This window comes from Quercus suber, unplaced genomic scaffold, assembly GCF_002906115.3.
Source record: "Quercus suber isolate HL8 unplaced genomic scaffold, Cork oak 2.0 scaffold_532, whole genome shotgun sequence".
In the NCBI taxonomy this organism is placed as follows: domain Eukaryota; kingdom Viridiplantae; phylum Streptophyta; class Magnoliopsida; order Fagales; family Fagaceae; genus Quercus; species Quercus suber.
This window is the reverse complement of record NW_027069980.1, coordinates 193,845-216,427: the sequence shown is the minus strand read 5'-3', so window position 1 is coordinate 216,427 and position 22,583 is coordinate 193,845. Positions and strand designations below refer to the sequence as shown.

General features: G+C 36.4%; 1 protein-coding gene across 1 annotated transcript; it reads right to left on the bottom strand.

Moving 5' to 3' along the window:
* Window positions 1-773: 773 nt before the first annotated feature.
* LOC111983170 (phosphatidyl-N-methylethanolamine N-methyltransferase) lies at window positions 774-4,539 on the bottom strand. Its single transcript, XM_024014837.2, has 2 exons — window positions 4,202-4,539; window positions 774-1,171 (listed from the first exon to the last, which is right to left on the bottom strand). The coding sequence occupies exons 1-2, from the start codon at window positions 4,483-4,485 to the stop codon at window positions 922-924; spliced, it is 534 nt and encodes a 177-aa protein (XP_023870605.1). The 5' UTR covers window positions 4,486-4,539; the 3' UTR covers window positions 774-921.
* Window positions 4,540-22,583: the final 18,044 nt, after the last annotated feature.

Genomic DNA, 22,583 nt, shown 5'->3' with positions numbered 1-22,583 from the left:
AATAGGGAATGAAGCTGACAATCAAGTCTACCTACCAGTATTTTGAACACCACCTACTACAACAATGCCAAATTAGCATCCAAGGAGCCTATGCATAATTTTTGGGTTCATGCAGACCTGAGCTATATTAACTCCCATATGTAAAGGGAGTCATATTTACCATGTTTATTGTTTTGTTTTCTGGCGTGTTATTCTTTCTGGACTGTTAAGCCCTCCATGGATTATTTTACTCAAATGAATTTAAAGGGTATATTACAATTTACTTATCTATGATTTGATCGAAATTTAAATCGTCTACTTGTAATTTAAAATTTGACACTTTACCCATTTGAGGTTAGTTTAGTTAGAGTTCCTTAAAACATAACAAAATATGTAATTTTGCTTCACTTTTTTGTCTCTCACCTCCAAAAACACAAAAAACATGAAAATACAAGATCTAAAAAAAAAAAAAAAAAAAAAAAAAAAAAAAAAAAAAAAAAACCCTAGCAGAACCCTTGTATCATGAGATTTCAAATCATAGGTAAGCAATTTAAATTTAAGTCAAACTTTAAGTGAGTAAAGTGTCAAATTTCAAATTATAGGTAGACAACTTAAATTTCGGTCAAATCACAGGTAAGTATATTATAATTAGCACAAATTTAAAACCCATTGCATTTATTGATCTTGGGCTCTAGAGAACCACCATTTAGATTTCCTAGTTGTTGCATGATGTTTCATGGCATCTCAAAACTCATTTAGTCCGGGAGATAACTACAGGAACTACAGGAACGAGAAACCTCACAATGTACCAATCAATTACGTAGGATAAATTAATTAATTTCACAACAAAAAGAAAGACAATATGAAAAAAAAGTCTACATAATCCGAGGTACAGTTAATTCTTCCATGATTGCTTCGCTAGTACTGTTGCTATTGTTGCAATCATGGGATTAGCTTCGCACGAGTAGCTGGATCTTCCTTCGATTCCACGTAAATCATGAAAACATAGCCCAGTGACCAAAGAAGAATGTATTGAAAAGGCACCCAAGAAAGACACGGAAGAAGACTCATAATGCTTCCTACGTACTGAGGATCTCTAATAACCCCAAAAGGGAATTCTGTCACCCAGGGAATGTTCTTTCCAAAACGTACTCCATAGTATGTTCCAGATTCACCAAGCAATTGATACACCCTGTAATTTGAGAGTTTTAGTACACATGAGAGAGAGAGCGAGAGAGAGAAGCATTTTAAATCCTGTTTATAAATTAAGACAAAGCATTGATCTTTTTTTTCTTTTCTTTTTTTCTTTTATTTATATATATATATTTCGTTTTGCTTTTGTGGGGTGTGAGTTTCTAAACTATAGGTGTCATGTATGCTCCGGCCCCTCAATGGTGTGTACTGCTATTGTGAAAGCAACAATAAAATAAGTATTATATCCTTCATATAGTTAAATTCATGAACGCATGATCTAACAGCCCCTTGGTTTGGTTTTCATGTCTAGTCTTTGCTTGTAGGTAAGACAAGTTAAGCCTCACAGTTAATGCATTTTATACAAAGCTCAATTTCCAACAAAAAACAGTAGCCAGATAAAATTATGGAGTCGACCAGAGTCAAGTACACTTCTTGTTCATATCTGTTAAGATTATTGTAACATTTTAAACACGCTTCCCATTCAGCAAACTCATTCTACCAGTTCCTAAAACCAAAATATATGTGCCATGATATCATCATACGAAACAAATGATATGCTGCTACTTCTGAGCCAAAGAAGATAATTAATTACCAGTTACAGACATCTCTTTCAATGACATATGCTAAAATTTTATCCATAAAACAACAATTTTACCAACAGACAGCAAGCTCCAAGCCACCGTCCAAACAACAAAGTAAACCAAACTAAATTATTAACCAAAGACCGTGAAAGGAATCCTCTGCAAGTTACACAAAGACCTAATTTTGATAGTATTTTTTACATTCTTACAAAATTACAACATATATCTGACTTCCTGCCTAATGGCTTGAATAATCTCTACTTCAAATGAAGTTTGGTGGATTGGGTGTTCAGAATTTGAGAATACTTCATCAAACTTTGTTAGGGAAATGGCTGGGGAGGTATGGAATAAAGACAAACTCACCTTTGGAGGCAGGTTATTGAGATTAAAAATGGGAATGATTGGGGTGGCTGGTGTACAAAGAACCTTATGGTGTTAGTTTTTGGACAAGATTGGCCAAATTGTGTGTCCATGCAACATAGGACAAGACTGGCCAAATTTTTCTAAATTCATCAAGGTTGGTGCTGGAAATAGAGTTCAATTTTGGCATGATTTGTGGTGTGAGGGTTGTACTCTTCAAGAGGCCTTTCTTGAACTCTTTTTTTTTTTTTTTTTTGATAAGTAAGAGGCCTTTCTTGAACTCTGTAGCATTAGTTGTAATAAGGAGTCTTCTATTGCAGAAGTCATGCACTTTCCTAAACAGAGACTACATTGGTATCTACAATTTTCTAGGGTTGTCCAAAATTGGGAGTTGGAACCTTTAACTGCATTTTTGGAAACAATTTATTCTATACCTCTTAATGGCGATGACAAACTTTGTTAGAAACCAGCAAAGAATAAGGGTTTTAAAGTGTGTGAATACTATTTCTCCCTTCCCTCAACTCCTAGCACTCTTTTTCTTTTGAAACCTATGTGGTGTTCAAAGATCCCTCCGAGGGTTGCTTTCTTCTCATGGACTACTGCGTTCAAAGATCCCTCCTAGAGTTGCTTTCTTATCATGGACTACCGCCTTAGAAAAGATTTTGAATCTAGATAACTAATGGAATAAGGGTGTTACAGTTGTGGATTGGTGCTATATGTGTAAATGGAGTGGGGAATCAGTAAATCATCTTCTTCTTCATTGTCCCATTGCTTTTGAATTATGGACTATGGTGTGGGCTTTGTTTGGTCTTCTATGGGTTATGCCACAAAGTGTTATAGACTTATTTTCAGCTTGGCAATGTCCTTTCGATAAACATCGAAATATAAATTTGTGGATGGCTGTAGCACATTATGCTTCGAGGAAAGGGAACAGTCTATTCTCGAGATTAAATCTTTCCTTCTCCACTCTTTACTGGATTGGAGTTCTTTTTTAAATTCTATTCAATGTTCTAATTTTTTAGACATGCTTGATCATTGTAGTTTAAGAGATTGATGTACTACTACCAAATACCCATTCACACCAACAGTGTACTGGGTATTTTGATTAATAAACTTTCGCTATTTATCCTCCCCCCCACCCCAAAAAAAAAAAAAAAAAAAAAAAAAAAAAAAATCGAAATCTTTCCACGATAAATTCTAGAATTGGGATCAACCCAGATGTTGATATATGACAGCTGCCCATGAATTCTTATTTGCAACTGGCAGCCATTCAACAGTATCTTCTCTGTCAATCAGAAATTTATTCAGCCTAACTTGAATCAAGATTCAAGACTAAGTCAACTGACACAGCAGGAGGCCAGTTCCAATGCCCTCAATGGTTTCTTTGTCTGTTGCAAATTCATTTTCGCAATTTAGAAAGGGATCCCTCAAGGCCTCAACCCGAAAACATACACGGCTTAATCAAATCCTTTAAAGGATGAATCACCCTTATTATAATCTCCAATCATTTGTACTGCTCAGCTAAAGATAATAGCAATCCTCTACTAAAGGAATCTTCATCTTTGAAACCCACCTCATTCCCCATCCTTCAAGAAAGAATTTATTGCCACCCTATGAAGAATACAAATATTTGCTCCCGAGAAAACCAACTATGGTTGGAAGGCAATTTGGAGGGTAAAATTTCCTGCAATGATAATCATCCTAGTTTTAGTTTGGTCCCAAAAATAAATTCCTGTCTCCGTCATTGTCTGTGCATTCATTCATCCCATGTAACGTGTAACCATTATATTAAAACTTTGAACTTAGCTTAATGTAGGTCCAAACACATTATTTTATCCAGATTAGGCATCAAATATATGCAGAGGCCACCACGCCTTATGGCAGAGGTCACTAGTTTAAATCTACCCTTTACCCTTCCCTAAGCCTAAATATATAGAAGCAATTTCTAAAACTATTACATGGGCAATTCAGTGAGAGCCCAAACATTTGCTCGGAACCATTTTGTGTTTAGGATGTAATAAAGAGATGAAAGAACAGAATATTACCAAATATATATATATAGAGAGAGAGAGAGAGAGAGAGCAGACCTGAGGTTGAGAAACTGGCCAAAGAGAAAGAGAGGCCAGAAGTAGAGAGGAGGAGGCCAAGAGAGATAGCTGTAAGACACTGAGAAAAGTGACAAAAACTGAACCAGCTTCAGCAAATGGGACACGTTTGCCATCACCTTTGATGGGTCTCTTCCCTTCCCACACAGTTCAACCCATGACTGCGGATTTGTCCATAGCCAGAAGTAAAACGGGAATGGCGCTATTACCGCAATCGCTGCAAACATCCCCATTTCTCTCTCTCTCTCTCTCTCTCTCTCTCTCATTCATCTCCAGTTCCACCCTTTTCCCTTGAGAATCATACAGATTCTTTTCTTTTACGGTTTTACTTTTACCCACACCCACTTGATCAGTCTTCATGGGCTGGGCTTTTAATATATCAATTCATTCTCACCGCTTTGTAACTCAGACATGAATTGGGCCGAAACGTTGGTGTGGTTGTTTTTCTTTTTGTATTTGGGATTTTAAATTATATTTTGTTGCTAAAAATGTCTTCTGATTTTAAATGCAGTCCAGTTACATGCTAAGTGTCCTTTCAATTATACTCTGGTTTTGTATTAATTATATTTTAGTGCAAATTCATGTTTCTATAGCACAATTTTTTTTTTCTGTCCCTCACTTTAAAACATCAATGAACTTTTATCTTTCATCTCAAAAAATAAAAATAAAAATCAATGAACCCAAAATCAGTGACAGGTCAAGGAAAATTATACTTAAAATCAAAACTAAAAACTAGACAAAGTTAAGTTTAAATAAAATGTGAAACTTTTACCTAGATGAGAAGGAAAATAGGAAGAAAATAAAATCAATCTATTTTTGGGAGCATTTTGTTAAAGTTGATTGGGTTTTGATCGGTTCTTTTTGTGTGTTTGATTTTGTAAGGGGTTTTAATTTGGTTGGAATTTTCGGAGATTGGTGTGTCCTTGGGTATGTGTTAGGTAGCTAAATAATTGCAAGAATATAAAAGAAAATTAAAGATACTAAGAATTTTTTTTCCTTTCAATTAATTTTTCCAGATTGTTTTTTTGGTCTGACATGGCTTTTTATTTTAAATTGAAATGCTTATGTTATGTGGCTCTTTTAATGTTAATATTTGACTTTATGTTATTTTGTTGCATGTACCAGCGATGCACATTGTCAACTATGTACGAGATTTCCATTAGTAAATTGGTGGTAAAAATCAAATTAATTGCAAGTTGAAAATAATGTAGACTAAATTGATTAAGTGCCTGTAGAGTGTGCTGGGAGAGGGGGAGGGTTAGGATTTAAATCTCTAGAAGGGAATTTCACACACATATAAATTTAAAATTAGGTTAGAATAGAATTTTCTATTTTGTATATATAAAAAAAAAAAAAAAAATGTAGGCACCATTAAAAGTAACCCAAAATATGGACTAAAATGATATTTTCCCCTAAAAACTTAATCACATTTGATATATGGGTCCCCTTTTTTATATCCTTTTGTTCTCAAACATTGACACCACAAAGCGTCATACCAAATAAACTTTCTTTTCCAGTAAGCCCTAGTTGTGTCTCCCTTGTCTATCATTGTCTAGCCTTATAAAAAAAAAAGAAAAAAAAAAGAAGAAGAAAGATAAAAGAAAGAAAGAAAAGAACTAAGAGCAAACAAGCTTTGATGGCATTTATACAAACTTTAGAATCACTCTTTTTAAGAGTATTCACATCCAGGGATGTAAAAAAAGACCTATTCTACACCCTCAGATACTATTTTATCTATTTTATCAACCCATTTAACAATACACTTAACATCTTAGTTCTTATTTTACATACAACCCAATAAAATAACAGAAACTACACATCCAAATAATATAAACTACTCATCTCTCTCTCCTCTCCCATCTCTCTTCCTCTTTTTCTTAAAAAAAAATGTCTTCCTCTTTTTCTCTCTCTTTCTCAACCACCCATCACCCAACACTAAAACTAAAACTAAAACTCAGCCTCCACCACCACCACCAACAAAAACTAAAACTATTACCAACAACCAAACCAACCACCACAATCAACCACACGACCACCACCATGCCACAATTAGCTGTTAGGATATGTTTCTTTTAAATCCTATTGTATGATTCTATGCACGACATTATGTATGACATTATATATGACATTATGTTATCATTAATAAAATTGTTTTATTATTATCTAAAATAATGGTAACATGAATATTTGAACTTTATCATATAGTTCATAAGATGCATAGTATATGATTTAGTCATAGAAGATATAAGTCACAAGTTCTATATAAACTCAGAATTTTAGTTTGTAGTCAATGATGAAATTGTGCATTTCATCTGCGAAGACTATGACATATCAAATAAGATGATTTGACTTGATCGTGGAAGTTGAGACTTATAGTTGATATATTTTAAGAGATAAAATATATTGAACTAGACTGTTGTGAGATTTATTATTCTGCTAAAGACTGTCAAATGAATAATAAATCTCATGACTTCTATTTACATGAACTCTTAATCCTGAGAGAATAATGAATCTGATCATGAAGTGTAGGTTGCTTTGATATATCAGGAGTGAGATCTAAAGTCATGATCAAAATCTCAGTATGTTGGGCAGCCACATTTAGTGTTGATGGAACATATATTGTCAAGATGGAATTCGTAATCTCTTAACGGAAATATAAAATATTCATTTGAGACAAATTTAATGGGTTTGGTTATTCAGAGTGTTAGGCCTAACCACTTTAGTAAGAAGTTAATTAAGTATATATTTATGAAATTGGATTTTATAAATATATGATGAATAACTTAAAGGATTAAACTGGGTACTCAAGGAATAAAATGTAGTAATTTTCAAAGTGACAGTCTACATTCTTGACTTTGTATTACTACAAATATTTTATGAATGGGTTGAATGTAATAAAGTCTTGGGATATAATTTATTAATAAAGCTTAGAATGCAATTATATTTATAAAGTGGTATTAAATATAATTAATGGTAATTTTGAATTTGTCAAGAGTTGACAAAAAAGCTTAAAGCCCATTGGAGCTAGAGTCTTATTTGTTCCCTTTTAGTACCACTCCAAGTCACATACTAAACCTCAATTGAAATGGCCTAAAAGACTAGTTCGATTAGATAATCAGTTATAAGGAAAAAAACATACAGAGTTTTGAAAATAAATTAAATGGTTTGTATGTGAGTGGACACTCTCTTATTCTCCCTTGAACACACGCATATAAACTGATTGAGAGACCACACTTCTTAGGTACAAGTGGAATTGGAGTGAAGATTAGAAGTGTTCCCAAGTACTTCTGATCTTTGGTTTTGAATTTCACTGCACCAAGGTACACTTTCTTGTTTTGATATTCTGAAATTTACATAGTACATATTACTAATTGCGAATGAAGTAGATCCGTTAATTTTCCACTGTATATGTTTTGTATGCGATACAAACATGTGTTAAAGAGAAACCCTAATTTAGCATGTGGAAATCAAACAAACAAACAGAGTAACAGAGACTTAAGAATCATAAAATAAGATAAAATAGAAGCATATTGTATAAATAGAATAGAGAAACAGAAGTAAAAAGGTTGAATTAGGGTTTCTGGGCTTAAGTATGCGTGCATATACATAGGGCCTACATACCTAGCCTAGCCGAATGCGCACGCATACTTCGATTATGCGTACGTATGTAGAGAGCATGCGTATGCATACATGCCTCAAAACCCTAGCCCAAAAACAGAAACATAGAAAACAGAGTGGAACTAAATCTAACAACCTAACATGCGTTAAAGCATTAAGACAAAGAAAACCAAAGCTAAGCAAACATGTTATATCACAAATAAGCAAGGAAAACAAAGAAAAACAAGAATTGAAATAAGAAAAGAAAGGAAAAAGACTTAAAACATATACCTCAAACACAAAGCTCTTTGGCTTGATTTTAACCATTCATTTTAGTTAAATCTATTCACAATTAAATACAAAAGTGATTAGTAATCTTAAAACTCGAAAAACAAGGCTAGAAAATGCCCCAATTAGAAAATTTTGACTTGAGGATGTTTTGTGAAAAACCCCCTCTTTGATTCACTATTTCTAGTGAATTTTGTGTTTTACTTCAGGATTTTCTGTGTCTTTTGAAAATGTACCATGTATGGCTTTATATAGTTGAGAAAATGGGGGTTTGGAATGGCTCTCAGACGATGTAGGATTCATTCCAAACCTCAGATTTAATGCTAAAAACTTTACTTTCATGGTTTTTGGAACCTTAACATGTGTACGCATTCCCGTGTATGCGTACGTATGCATGAGGCATGCGTATGCATGTCTGGAGCATGCGTATGCATATGCGTGTCTGCGTATGCATGCCTTAGGATTTTTATGGCCTTTATTTTCTAAAAATAGTTTTATTCAGCTTGTAAAAGTGTTATATTTTCCATAAAAACCTTCTTCAAGTCAATTTCAATCTAATTGGGTTCAAAACCAATCTTGGGCATTAGAATTTTACCATTATTAGGAAACGGGGGCCTAAGTCGTAAGGGGTACAAGATGTTGTGTCTATAGATGCCCATCTTTTGATTCGTGAGCTCCAATAACAAAATCAAAAGAATAAGAGACAAAATATTTTGTTTCGATATGCAGCTTGGGACCAACCTACGCACACGGCACACAACATGCATACATGGGGCGGGGTGTAACTTCACAAAGTTGTGTGGGATTTGTATGTCCGAATTCCCACCTTTGTTTCTCAGGAAACAAGTAATGATAGGTTTACTTTCCCAAAACCTGTTTTGCCAATTGCAAGCAAAAGGTGAGTGACTCACTATCCTAGAGTCACTTATAAAGAAAAACAAACATGGCCAACGGCTACAACCATCAACCAAACAAATAAGGTGCTCTTACGAGCTTAAAAAGATACATCTCTGTGGTATCCATCTGGGGCTCTTGCGTCAAACTTCTTTGAGTGGCTTGTGCCTTTAGGTAATACTTGTCTTCTTCCTGTTCTAATGAGGTTCTTTTTTGACTGGTATGGGCTTGTGCCTACATATTTAATTCCCTTGGGATATGTGCACAGGTGGCCTTAGTGTTTTGACTCACGAGGAATTCCTTGGTGAAAGATCCACTAGGGAGGATGATTTGCTGAGGAGAGTGTTGGTGACCCACGGGGGAGCCTTCTTGATAATTTTGACCTATGAAGAAGTCTTTGATGGTGTGTAGTCCCCTAAGGAAAATATAACTTGCTGGGTAGTTTTGGTGTTGATTTTGACCTATGAGGATGTCTTTGATGGTGTGTAGTCCCTTGGGGAACTTGTGTTGATTCCATTCACCAGGGGGTTTTATCAACTCCATGGGAACAGTTTCTTCACAACTTTCAAGGGGGTTGTCCTTGTGCCTTAGACCCATGAGGGAGTAATTCTATGATACTATACTTTATTGGGGATTTAGTTGATGATCTTAACTCACGGGGGAATTTCCTTAGGGATTTCTGTTCCGCTAAGGAATGTTCTTGATGCTTTTAATCCACCGTGGAATGTTTTGAGGTGACCGAGTATTCTAGGTGGATCTATGGTCCTAGAGGGTTTGCCCACCCTTGTGATGATGATGGTGATGATGGTGGTGCTAGTAGCTCCGAGACTAATCCCAGCTATTAGCCAAGGAAGAGGCACCACCGGTGATGATCCTGCAGATAGACACACACAAACACAGACAAACAACATATTTCTCTTTTTTATTTCCTTTATTTATTATTATTTTTTATTTAGCATGTATTTTTACATCTTGGATTTTATTTGAGACATTGGGTTGTATTTTAAGAACATCTTTTACATTTATGCTTTTATTTAAGACATGTACTTAATTTACAACTCATAAGGATAATTGTACTTATTTTCATGCAATTTTATTTTCCTTGGTCCTTGACACTTGAAATTTGAGCTTGATTGTGCCTTGAGTAGTCCTTTAGGTTATGGGAATCATAGAAAAAGTGTTGGTCGAGAAATCACACTCCAAAAAGGAAAAGGAATTTGATTTTGCCTTCCTCCTTACGTGTGACTACATGGGCTTGCGTACGCATGTCGTGGGCCAGAAAACCCTAGCCGCCTCTTTTAAGTATAAAATAGTCATTGGAGGCCTCCAAACCCTCATAAAACGTGTTCTAAGCTCAGAAAACACCTCTCAAGACTTCCCAATGGCAGAATTCACTCCTTTCGTTGTTTTAGCATGGATTAAGAAGCTTGGCCCTAGTTTCAAGGATGCTCTCTTCCCTCTTGGTCTCTCTTGCATCTTTCCCTACCATCAAATCAAAGTGGGTGAACCTTTCCTTCATGTTGCTGCTAAATTTTGGATCCCAACTCAGCATGTTTTCCAATTCAATGGTATGGAATTATGCCCCACTTTTAAAGAATTTAGTGCAATCATGGGTGAACCAAACATTAATACTCCTATTCTTCCCATTATTGACAAGGATTTCTCTGACCTGGCTCAGCAATTCTTGGGATTCCTTTCACAATGGCTCAAAGATGGTGCATGCTTAACAAGTTGAATATCTTGCAAGGTACTTCTTGGTGCATTAGACACCTTGTGTAGGTCAAAGGATGATTTTGGTGGTCATCAATTTAGAGAGGGGAAGTCCAATAGGCATGATCCTAGTCGAGACTTTCAATGATTTGGATGTTGTTCATAGGGAGGTAGCAACTTTCTTTGTAGGGAGCCCTTTCTTCCTTCAGGTATGATTTCTAATTTTTACCTAGGTTCTCAACCTAGCGGGATTCTTCTAACTTTTGCATGGATTGCCTTTCGGTTTTCAATCTATTGAGCTTATATTGTCTTTGCATTTATTTTCTTATTTCTTTTCTCTCTTTCTTTTATCTCCCCTTTTTTCCACTAAAAACTCATGCTTTCTTTTTCTTTTCTTCTCTTCTCTCTCTCTCTCTCTCTCTCTCTCTCTCATTTTATTTTATTTTATTTAGATATAGTTGGATAAGAGGCTTTGATTGCTTAAACCTCCTTTTGTCCCTCCTAATCAATATCAACCAAAGCATAATCATGACTACAAGCTCGAAAACCAAGAGATAGACCCTGCTAAGTTTACAAAGTTCTTGAAGCATCTTTTCCCCTTTAGGTGTAGAATAGATGGTGGAATGGTGGCGCATTACAAGCATGGTCAATTGTGTCTTTAAAGACAACTGTATTCCTTTGTTTAGGCTTTGTCATTGTTCTTACTACTCCTCAGGTTGCATTGCAAGGCAATTTGGTGACCGTCAAGAAGTTCCTAATGATGATGGCATCTTTCATATCTTAGTCTTCACTGAGAGAGTCTTTGGCAGAATCCGTGAGACTTGGTTGAAGAGGATGGTGGTTAAAGATATTTGTTTCCCTCGGTTTCTCCATCCTACTTTGAGTTACAAGACTTGGTTGACTGTTGACATAAGGTCGGTTTGTATGGAAGCGAAAGATTACTAGAATTCCAACAAAACAAAGAGGATCGACTAACTACCTTGATATGCCCCAAATTTTACTTTTCTGCACTTTATGATTCTCATGTCTTTACTTTTTGAATTTAACAAAGGATTGGAATGTTTTGAATCCCCTATGGAAACAATTTATTATCTTTTAATTTGAGCAATTAGAGAACCAACCATTTTATTATCTTTGCTTATTGTCTTTATAATTTCTTTTCTTTTTCTTTGCCATGTAATTTTTGCCCATGATGTCTTTGTGAGAATTTTCACCTATCTTTTGCCTAGATCACCCTTTCAGGTTTTCAACTTAGCAGGGTTTCCTTGCCTTAATTTTTGGCTTGGCTGCCTTCTTGGTTTTTAACCTATTAGGAATTTTTCTTTTTCTTCTTTTCAAATATTATATCTTTGGAGCCTATCCATGTTAATTGTGTGAAGTATCTCTTCTCCATCCAAATCCGTAATTCTTGTAGCACCTCCTGAGATGACCTTTTTGATAATAAAAGGTCGAGACTATCTTGATTTCATCTTTCCTCTTGGATTGAAAGCCTCATCTCTAAGTACCTTTAGGACCAAGTCTCCTTCCTTAAGGTTTCTAGGCTTCACCTTCTTGTTAAATGGATTAGCAATCCTCTTTTGGTAACCTTGTGCATGGTATTGTGCTCTAGTTGTTTTCTCATTTGTCAAAACCAACTGTTCATATTTTTCTTTCATCCAATCTTCCTCTAGGACTTTGGTTTCTACTAACACCTTTAGTGATTGTATCTCCACTTTGATGGGAAGCATAACTTCACTCCTGTAAACCAAAGAGTAAGAGGTTGCCCCAGTTGATGCATGGATAGATGTTCTATAACCCCATACGGAAAATGGAAGCTTTTCGGCCCAATCTTTGTACGATACTATCATCTTGGCTAAGATATTCTTGATGTTCTTATTGGCTACTTCTAGGGACGTATTAGTTTGTGGTCGGTATGGTGAAGACTTGTGATGCTCAATGTTGTATGATTCCATGATCCTTCAAACTTCCCCCTCAAAGTAGGAGCCATTATTTGAGATGATTTCTTGCGGTACTTTAAACTGACAAATGATGTTATTCTCTATGAACTGGGACACATGCTTGGCTTTTAAAATAGAGTAGGAGGTGGCTTCTATCCACTTGGTAAAGTAGTCGATTGCCATAAGAATGTACATATGTCCATTTGAAGCCTTAGGGGCTATTTTTCCAATCACATCTATGCCTAGACTAAGAAAGGCATGGAGAGGTTATGCTGTATAGCTCACTAGGTACATGGTTCAAATTTGCATGTGTTTGGCAATTGTGGCAACTTTTCACAAAATCCACACAATCAATCTCCATCATATTCCAATAGTACCCCATCCTTAGGATCTTCTTTGCTAACATTCTCCCATTCATGTGAGGACCACAAACTCCTTGATGGACTTCTTTCATGACTCTTTTGGCTTTCTCCTTCTTTATGCAATGAATGTGTATACCATCATAGGATCTCTTATAGATTTGTCCTCCACATAGGATGTAATGCATCGCCATCATTCTAATCAAACAACGCTCTCTCTTATTGGCACTATTAGGGCTCACTCCCAATTCCAAGAACTTCATGTTGTCATAATACCAAGGAACTTCTTCTTCTTCTTCTTCTTCTTCTATAGCCATGACTGAAGACTTTATCCTTCCCGTACAAACTCATAACATTGTTCAATCTCTAAGGGTCGTGTCCATACTCCTTTGAGTATTCAACCATGGAGGCTAAGGTAGCCAAGGCATTTGTAAATTGATTTTGAGCTCTAGGGATGAGAGTGTATTTAATCTCGTCAAAGATTTTGGTCAAATCCTCTAAATATTGTTGATAAGGTTTCAAGTGTTCCTCTTTCACCTTCCACGATTTCTGTGCTTAGGCTATGACTGAATCTTGAAAGACTTTTGCCTCTTTTACCCCTAACTCTCGAAGAGCCTCCCTTCTGGCAATACAAGCCTTATACTCTACCATGTTGTTATTGGCCTTAAAGTCCAACTTGATGGCCAAAGGTACATCGGATCCATCAGGGGTGATCAAGAGTACTTCTATCCTATTTCCATATTGGTTAATAGCTCCATTGAAATACATCTTCCATGCCCCTAGTTCGATGTCCAAAATATCCTTATCTAGAAAATCCTCTATACCATCCTCTCCTTTAATGGGGTTCTCGACACAAAAATTTGACACTGTGCTTCACTTGATAGTTTTTCTTGCCATATAATTCAAGTCAAATTTTGCCAATAGGATCAACCATCTTGACAACCTTCCACTTAAGGCTGGCTTCACAAATGGATACTTTAAAGGGTCCATTCTAGTTACTATCCATACTTGGAAAGGTAGAATGATGTGTCTTAATTTCTACATGGACCACAGAGTGCAAAACATGACTTTCTATGGGTAAGTGTTTAGTTTCATAAACATGAAACCTTTTGCTTAAATAGTACATGGCTCTCTCATTCTTGTCATCATTTTCTTGTGTAAGCATACTCCCAACCGCATCTTCTAAGATCGAGAGATAGAGGAGTTGTGGCTTTCCATGCTTTGAGGGTACTAGGATAGGTGGATGCAGAAGATATTCTTTAATGAGCTCAAAGTTTTTCTTACACTCATCATTCCATGCATGGGGTTCATTCTTTCTCAAAGGCTTAAAGATGGGCTCACAAGTAGAGATGAGTTTGGCAATGAATCGGCTGATGTATTGTAACCATCCTAAGAATCCTCTTATGTCTAATATGGCCTTGATCTTTGACGGGTCAACCTTTATCCTTTTATTACTTACCATAAAACCTAGCAAATTCCCCATAGTTACTCCAAAAGTACACTTTTGTGGGTTCAATCTCAATCTATACTCCTTGATCCTTTCAAATAACTTCCTTAAGTTAGCTATGTGGCCTTCTCTATCTTTAGACTTTATGATCATGTCATTAACATACACATCTACCTTATTGTGCATCATGTCATTTAACAAAAGCTGTAGCCATTCTTTGTAAGTTGCATCGCATTCTTGAGCCTAAATGGCATCACGGTTTAACAATAGATTCCCCATTTTGTGGTGAAGGTAGTGTTAGTCATATCCTTAAGAGCCATCTTGATTTGGTTATGTCCTGAAAGTCCATCCATGAAAGACATCAAGGCACTGCCAGCGGTATTATCCACTAAGACATCTATATGAAGGAGAGGGAAATCATCCTTAGGGTAAGCGTTGTTTAGGTCTCTACGTCCACACATACCCTTACCTTTCCATCATTCTTAGGTACAGGCACAACATTGGCTATCCAATTGGCTTTGTGCATGGGTTTGATGAATCCTACCTTCAATTGTTTTGTGACCTCTTCCTTGATCTTTATAAGCCATTCGGTTCTCATATGCCTCAACTTTTGCTTGATGGGTACCATGTGAGCACGAGTATCAATGTGATGTTGCGCTATCAGGATCAATGCTAGACATATCTTCATAAGACCATGCAAATACCTCTTTGAATTCTGTGAGAAGCTCTTTGATATCTTCTCTTTCTTCTTTATTTAGGGTTGAGCCAATTTTAATTAATTGAAAGTTCAAATAGCGTTGAAAAACACTATGAACGTTTAGACCCTCAAACAACAAATAACCAATTCAACCTTTATATCAAACAATATATGTGCAGAAGATGATAACAAGCTTATAACAGAGTTGATAAACAATCTAAACCATAAATAATCACAATCACAGTAGTAATTAAATGGTAAAGATAAAGGGAAGAGAGATGCAAACATAAGGACAACACACGATGTGTTATTGAAGAGGAAACCAAAACCCTTGGCGTAAAACCTCTTCGCCACCCTCCAAGTGGTCAATAATCCACTAGAAAATGTAGTTGGGATACATGAATAATAGACCCTCCAAGCCTAATCTACCCAGGTACCTAAGCCCTCCAAGCTTCTTGCTCCAACGAGGTTGCACCGAACTTTTTTCTTCTCTAGTTTACTGGATTCTGCTATAAACCATAGCATCAACCAATAATCATTGGTCCCTTCCAAACTGCTTCACTTAGCACTAAAAGAACCTTCTCACAGACGTGGGTATGGTGAGAAAAGGATTTGGTCAAGAACCTCTCAAGGATGTATCAATGGAGTGGAAGAGAGTAGAGAAATTTGAAGAGTCTCTTTGTAAAGATTGTGGATGAGGCAATCTTGTTTTTCTCTAAGGTTTCTCTCTCAAAATTCTCTCTGGAAGCTCTCTACATTTCGTGGGAATGAGGGGTATTTATACTAGGGTGAGAATAGAATGCGAAGAGTTAGTTTTTCCAAAATAGGGTGTTCTAGCGACTTGACCTCGCGATTGGGTTGAGTTATGAGTTCAAGCTATGAGCTAACGGCCTAGCTAGCTTGGGACTTTTGTCCTGTAGTGCAATAGCTGGCGTGACTCTTCAGCTTCTGGCATGCTTGGCATGTGTACAACTTCTGGCGACTTGCAAGCCGCAAGCCACCTACGAGATCCAGTCGCAAGTCCCTGCTTCTTTGCACAATCATGAGCATTTCTTCACAGTCTCTCGCTTACTACCCTTACAAGATTCCCACCTAAATACAGGGTTTCTAAGTGCTGAAATACAAGCAAATTGACACGGAATAAAGCCAACAAGATGGTTGATTAAATTTAACCTTATAATCTCCTCCTTTGGCTATTCCGTGACGAAACCCTAAAATAAACTCTAGACTTAACGCGTGAGTTGCCAACAGTTGGAAAACTCACTCACACCTAACTCTACAATCTGTGAAGCTCTTGAACCATAAAACCAAAACATCTCTTGAAACACAATAACACAACAAGTTCATTGTATGCAGAAAACTTATAATGCATATGGAACAAACATAATGAGATTAAGCAAAATGGAATAAAGTAATAAACCATGGCTTGACCAAACAAGCAATCACTGTAAGATAGTGACCACAATGCTCATTCACATTTGGAATGAACATCTGGACATTCAGGCTGATAAGCATAAAGCAAATAACTTGAATGACCAACATTCAACCAATGTACAGGACATGAAGTATATGCATCTAGGAATAAAGTCCTACAAGGGCACAAGAGTGAGAGTACTTAAGGAAAATGCATAACATTTAGTACAAGGCAACAAAGCATAAAGGCTGCATAAGCATGGTACAAACTATAAAAGCCTACAAATATGCATAGAAACAAACCCTAAAAACTTACAAAAGCAACATGGGTACAAAGCAATAAAGAAACACTAAAAAAACATCATCATAAATAATAAAGATATAATTGTACCAGATAAGCACAAGTTTTCCAAAAGAGAAAAATAAACAAAAACAAGCAAACAACTATAAACATGTGTGTGAGCGTATAACAAAACAACTCCCCCTTTCAATATGCTGCCTATCTCCCCCTTTCTGCTCTCCTCCTTTTTATCAGGAATAGCTAAAGGCTATCTTCGAGCTTTTGCTGTATAGCATCCAATTAGGTCTCGATAGTTATGAGATGCATTTGAGTTTGACTGTGAAAGGAGTGAAGAAGCCGTTCTAAATCGGATATCCAATGAAACACATTTGCAATCAAGTGGCTTTGCTTGGCTGTTTGAAATCCAGGGGGAACAGATGAAGTGCCAGTTGATTGAGCAGGTGTGACTGGAGCATGAACAGTTGGAGTTTCATAAGTGGATGGCTCACTCTTAGGTGTTTTAGAAGAATGACTCTTACTAGCTTGAAGGGTCATCATAGAAATTGGTCGAGCATGCATTATAATCTTTCCATCTAACGGTGAATGAATGCCTTCACAAACCAAATCTTCATGATGAGGCTGCAGAAAGGAAGGCAAGTTCGAGCTACTGATCGAACTGCTGCTTTCCCAATGGTTTGAAATATGTGGGCACAGATATCAATCGGTACACCGGTAATGAGATCACAGAGAAATTGTGCTTTTCCAAGATTGATAAAGGCAGTGTTAGACAATATGTATAAGTTGGAGAACATGATTAACTTCAGAGTCGTCAATTCAGGTGAAAACTGTCCAGTGCTTATAGAGGTTCCCTTGTTGATAACTTCATGATCAATTCCAAGGACTTGAAGAATGTCTTGAGCCTTGAGTACTCTGTCATCATATGGAGTGATGTCCACACTTGCTGGTCTTGTGATGCGAAGAACCTTTGCAATGTAGTTTGGATTAACGGAGAATTCCTTTCCTCTTACCCAACATTTCAACTCTACTCCAGTGTATCTAGCATTGGAGTAGAATTCCTTAACCAATTCCTCAACTATATCTTCGAAATTCCTGAACAAATCAGCCTAATCACTTGATTCAAAGATCTTAGGGATAAATGTTGTCCTCAGAGTATCAAATTTGACTATTCATTCCACAATGGGAGGAGCTTTCATAAAAACACCTGAATGTCTTTGAATTAGTTGGAGTCCTGAATTTCTCGATATCTGAATCTTGAGACGATTGAGTCAAGTGACGAGTCCGTTTAGCAATAGGGGATGGTACATCAATTATAATGTCCTTTCCTTTAGTGGAACGATGTGACATCTGTAGAAAATAAGACACACAGTAGAGAACCAAGAGCAAAAACCCAAAACATGAAACCCAAAATGATTAGAGTCCAGTTAGAAAAAAAATGATTATGCAGAAAAGATCAAAGATTGATATGATTAAAATCACAGACCATAGACCAAGACAGTACTAAGAAAAAGATGACCAGAAATGATGATTGTTTAGTAACAAAATAGTAGAAAAAGAACATAGAACAATGCATAGTCACAGATAACTGTCAATGTGACCATTTACCCTGAAATGATATGAACAGAACAACATATAAAGGAAACTCAACGCAGAGGAGCATCTAACACCCAAAATTGCCAACACTACAACAAGAACACTCAACAAAGATAAGGCAAACCCTTGTACGAACATGATATACCACAAAGCATAATGGTAACAACATAGTCACAGATTTAAGAAAAACACACTCAAAACATGAAAAATAAAGTGAGATAGAGAAAATCCAAACCTTTTTCTTGAAGTTTGGAGTAGAAAAGGTGCAAAAATGGATGCTTTTTCAAGAGTGACATGGAATGTTTGAGAAAGAGAAATGGGGAAGACAATGAACAATCACAGAAATTCGAGGGAAAAACTAAAAAAATTTTAAAAACTGTCCATAAAACGCAAAACACGTGTTTTTCTAGACTAGATCAAGTCATCAGTCAGTCGCCACATAAGCCACGAAACACATAGAAGTTAAGATTCCTAAAAAAATTACTAAGTGTTTTTTGCGACTGAAAGGTCTACCCGTGAGACAATCGCCAGGGGAGTCGCAAAAATCTCTGTGTACCCTTTGCGACTGGACCTTCCACCCGCGAACAAGTCGCCACACTAAGCCGCGAAAATCATACAAACTTAAATTTTGAAAAATTTTCTAAGTATTTTTTTGTGACTGAGACCTTGACTCGCCAGTGAACCGCGAAAAATCTTAGAGTGAGCTCGCGACTGGGGCATGTGATTGGACCAACCCGTGACTGAGTCACCAAAACAGGGCAACATTGTTTTTGAAATTTTTGACATTTTTGTAAAAACAAAATACTTTCCAAAAACAAGCTAAAACACTCAAAAATATTTTTGTGTTTGATCGACAAAGATTGAGCTTGTAAAAACACATTTAAACAAGTACAATCACACAAATGAATATGGCATTCATTGAACATAGGCTTGTGTTTTGTGTGTGAATATCAAAAATGAGATAGTCCTTAGTCTAATGTGAAACTTCAATGATCAATTTAAACAAGGCATACATAACTAGCACTAGATAATGTGACCCATCTCAATTATAGAAATCTGCATATATGACCTCCCACATAAACTTGAGAATATTTCTTTGAAGCTTTTCAATTGGCTCCATATACATCATATCATTTAATCATTTTGAATCAAAACATCTTATTGTGAGATCGATGCCTGAAATTTTCAATATTTCAATTTGATGAGTTAGTCTTTGGCTTTTTGGGCATCATATATTTTATTTTGGTCGCTTTCCATTTTTCTTAGTCAAATATTAGTATGTACGACAGACTTTTGCAGCTCAATATCTCTTTTCATTTGGAGATTTACATTTGGAGAGTTTTTTAATTAAAAGCAATAAAATAAAAGTGGGAAGATATATAGGCACAAGTCTATGCATGTTTCGAGATCAACAAAACTATTCACTAATTATTCATGACAAGGTTGAAGATCTATTTACAACAATCACGTAGATTTCAAGATTTTTCCACAAAGATATGAGTGCATATGAGACAAGCTAAGCTCGTAGATGCACAAAGCCATTAGTACAAAGGTACAAGGCAAAACATGCTTTGAGACAAAGCTTAACAAAGTCGATTAAACTTTTTGGATTTTCTACTTTTTATGTGTTTTTGGATTTTTGACATAAAAGCAAGAAAAGATTGATAAAAAAAAACAATGTAAAAACATTTTTAAAACAAAACAAATAAACAAACAACAAATCAACACTCAGGAGCAAAAAGCATACAACCAAACATAATCACAAAGCATAGGAAGAATTGGTACATGGTCATGTTATGATGCTTATACATGAGTACCCTTAGTCACTCACACATCACATGCGTTTAGGGTGATATCCTTGATGGATTGGGTACGAAAGTTAGGACTGTCAAACCTTTTTGTGAAGCTTTCTAAGCAATTTGTGAATGCACCGATCATCTTTATCATGTCAATCATTCCGGGATCACAGTTTTGACTTCTTGGTTGCTCACCATCCTAAGACCTCTTGTCATTTCTTCTTCCTCGTGATCGAGAAGCGCTTGCATTTTTTAAAGCTCTCAGCTTATGACAGTTAGGTCTAGTATGTCCTTGCAATCCGCAATAGTGACAAATATGATTCATTCTAGGACCCCGTTGTAATCTTGGAAGTGATCTTCCTCTAGCTTCATGTCTGACTTCTGATGGATTACGGAATGTATTGAACACCCATTGATGAGCCATATTCTTCTTCTTTTCAGTCTTAACTTTATCAAGAATAGACTCTTCAAAAATTGGCTCTTTGGCCTTCACAAACTTCACTTCTTTGGTGACATTGGCTGATGACCTACTCCCTTTAGTATACTACGGACTTGTCTGAGACTGATTTTTGATGAGCAAGCATTTCATTGAGTTTCTTGGAGGAGACATGATCTACCTTAGAATTTGCTTGAAGTACTTCATGCTCAAGGAATCGAATTTTTGAGTAAGCTTCTAACAGCTCTCTATTCATTTTCTCCATTTCACATTTAGTCTCCTTGTATTGCACTAGAAGAGTTCTATAATCTTCCTCGGCCCTCTTCATCTTCTTAATGGCTGCGTTAGCCACCTTAGCATATTTACCGGTCTTCTCAAGGAGTGAATTGTAGGTCTCTTGCAGTCCCACTGCTTCTCCAACTTCCTCATCTTTAGACTCCTTAACTATTCCAATAGACTCCAAATCAGAGTGCTCACCAAGCTCCTTCATAAGTGTACCTAAATTATCTGAGGATTTCACATGTGCAATGGTCATGAATGCGGAGTAGTTTTCTTCTCCATCATAGCTTTCCTTCGAATCAGAATTTGATGAATCTGAGTCACTTAGAGTGGTGCATAGACCTTCCCCTTTGATTTCAAATAGTTAGGACATTTTTTCTTGAAGTATCCATGTCCATTGCATTCAAAGCATGTGATTCCCTGTGAAGATTGGGATTCTCTACTATCTTTCCTTCGGAATTCCCTTTTCTCCTTCTCGGAATTCTGAAATTTCCCTTTGTCAGTTTCCCACTATTCTTAAGTTTTAAGAACTTCTGGAAGTTTTTCACAAGGTACACCACATCTTTATCTACAGCATCTTCTTCCAAAGAATTATGAGATACCACCCTCTCATCATTGTCTTAAGAGCGAGAGATTTGCTCTTCTTTTGCGTAGGCAGTGACAATTCATATGTCTGCAAAGAACCAACCAGCTTTTGAACTTTAATGTCGTCAAGATCTTCGCTTTCTTCAATAGCTGTTACTTTGGCATGAAAGCTTTCCAGCATTGACCGAAGGATCTTCCTTACAATCTTAGAATCCTTCGTCTTTTCTCCCAAATTGAATTTGCCGACAACCACCTCGTTCAACTTACTATAAAACGAGTCAAAGGACTCATCCTCGCTCATCTTGAGCTCCTCAAAGCGAGTGATCAACATCTGTAGTTTGGTGTCTTTCACTTTCTTTGTTCCTTCATAAGTAGTCTCTAGAATCCCCCATGCTTCCTTAGCAATAGTGATATGTGAAATCCTGTGAAATTCTTCTAGAGAGATACCACAGAAAATAGCATTCAAGGCTTTACTATTAGCATTTGTCACTGCAAGAGCTGCCTTATCCCAAGTGGATTTGGCAACCTCCGGCTTAGTCCAACCCACTTCAACTGCATCCCACACAGCATCATCAATAAAACACAAAAATGCCCTCATTCGGACTTTCCAAAATGCATAATTATTACCATCAAAGAATGGTGGCACATTTAGAGATTGAGACCTATTAAATCTCAATGTGGGGTCAAGGATTGCACAAGGGTGTTTAAACCACAATAAGTGCACCCGCTCTGATATCAATTGAAAGTTCAAATAACGTTGAAAAACACTATGAATGTTTAGACCCCCAACAACAAATTACCAATTCAAGCTTTATATCAAACAATATATGTGCGAAAGATGATAACAAGCTTATAACAGAATTGATAAACAATCTAAACCATAAATAATCACAATTATAGTAGTAATTAAATGGTAAAGATAAAGGAAAGAGAGATGCAAACACAAGGACAACACATGATGTGTTATCGAAGAGAAAATTGAAGCCCTTAGCGTAAAACCTCTCTACCACCCTCCAAGCGATCAATAATCCACTA

Excerpts from the sequence above, each read along its gene's own strand:
- LOC111983170 (XM_024014837.2), bottom strand. The coding sequence starts at position 4,485 with ATGAGAGAGAGAGAGAGAGAGAGAGAGAGAGAAATGGGGATGTTTGCA. Across the intron at positions 1,172-4,201 it reads GGCCAGTTTCTCAACCTCAG|GGTGTATCAATTGCTTGGTG; the intron begins GTCTGCTCTCTC and ends CTCAAATTACAG.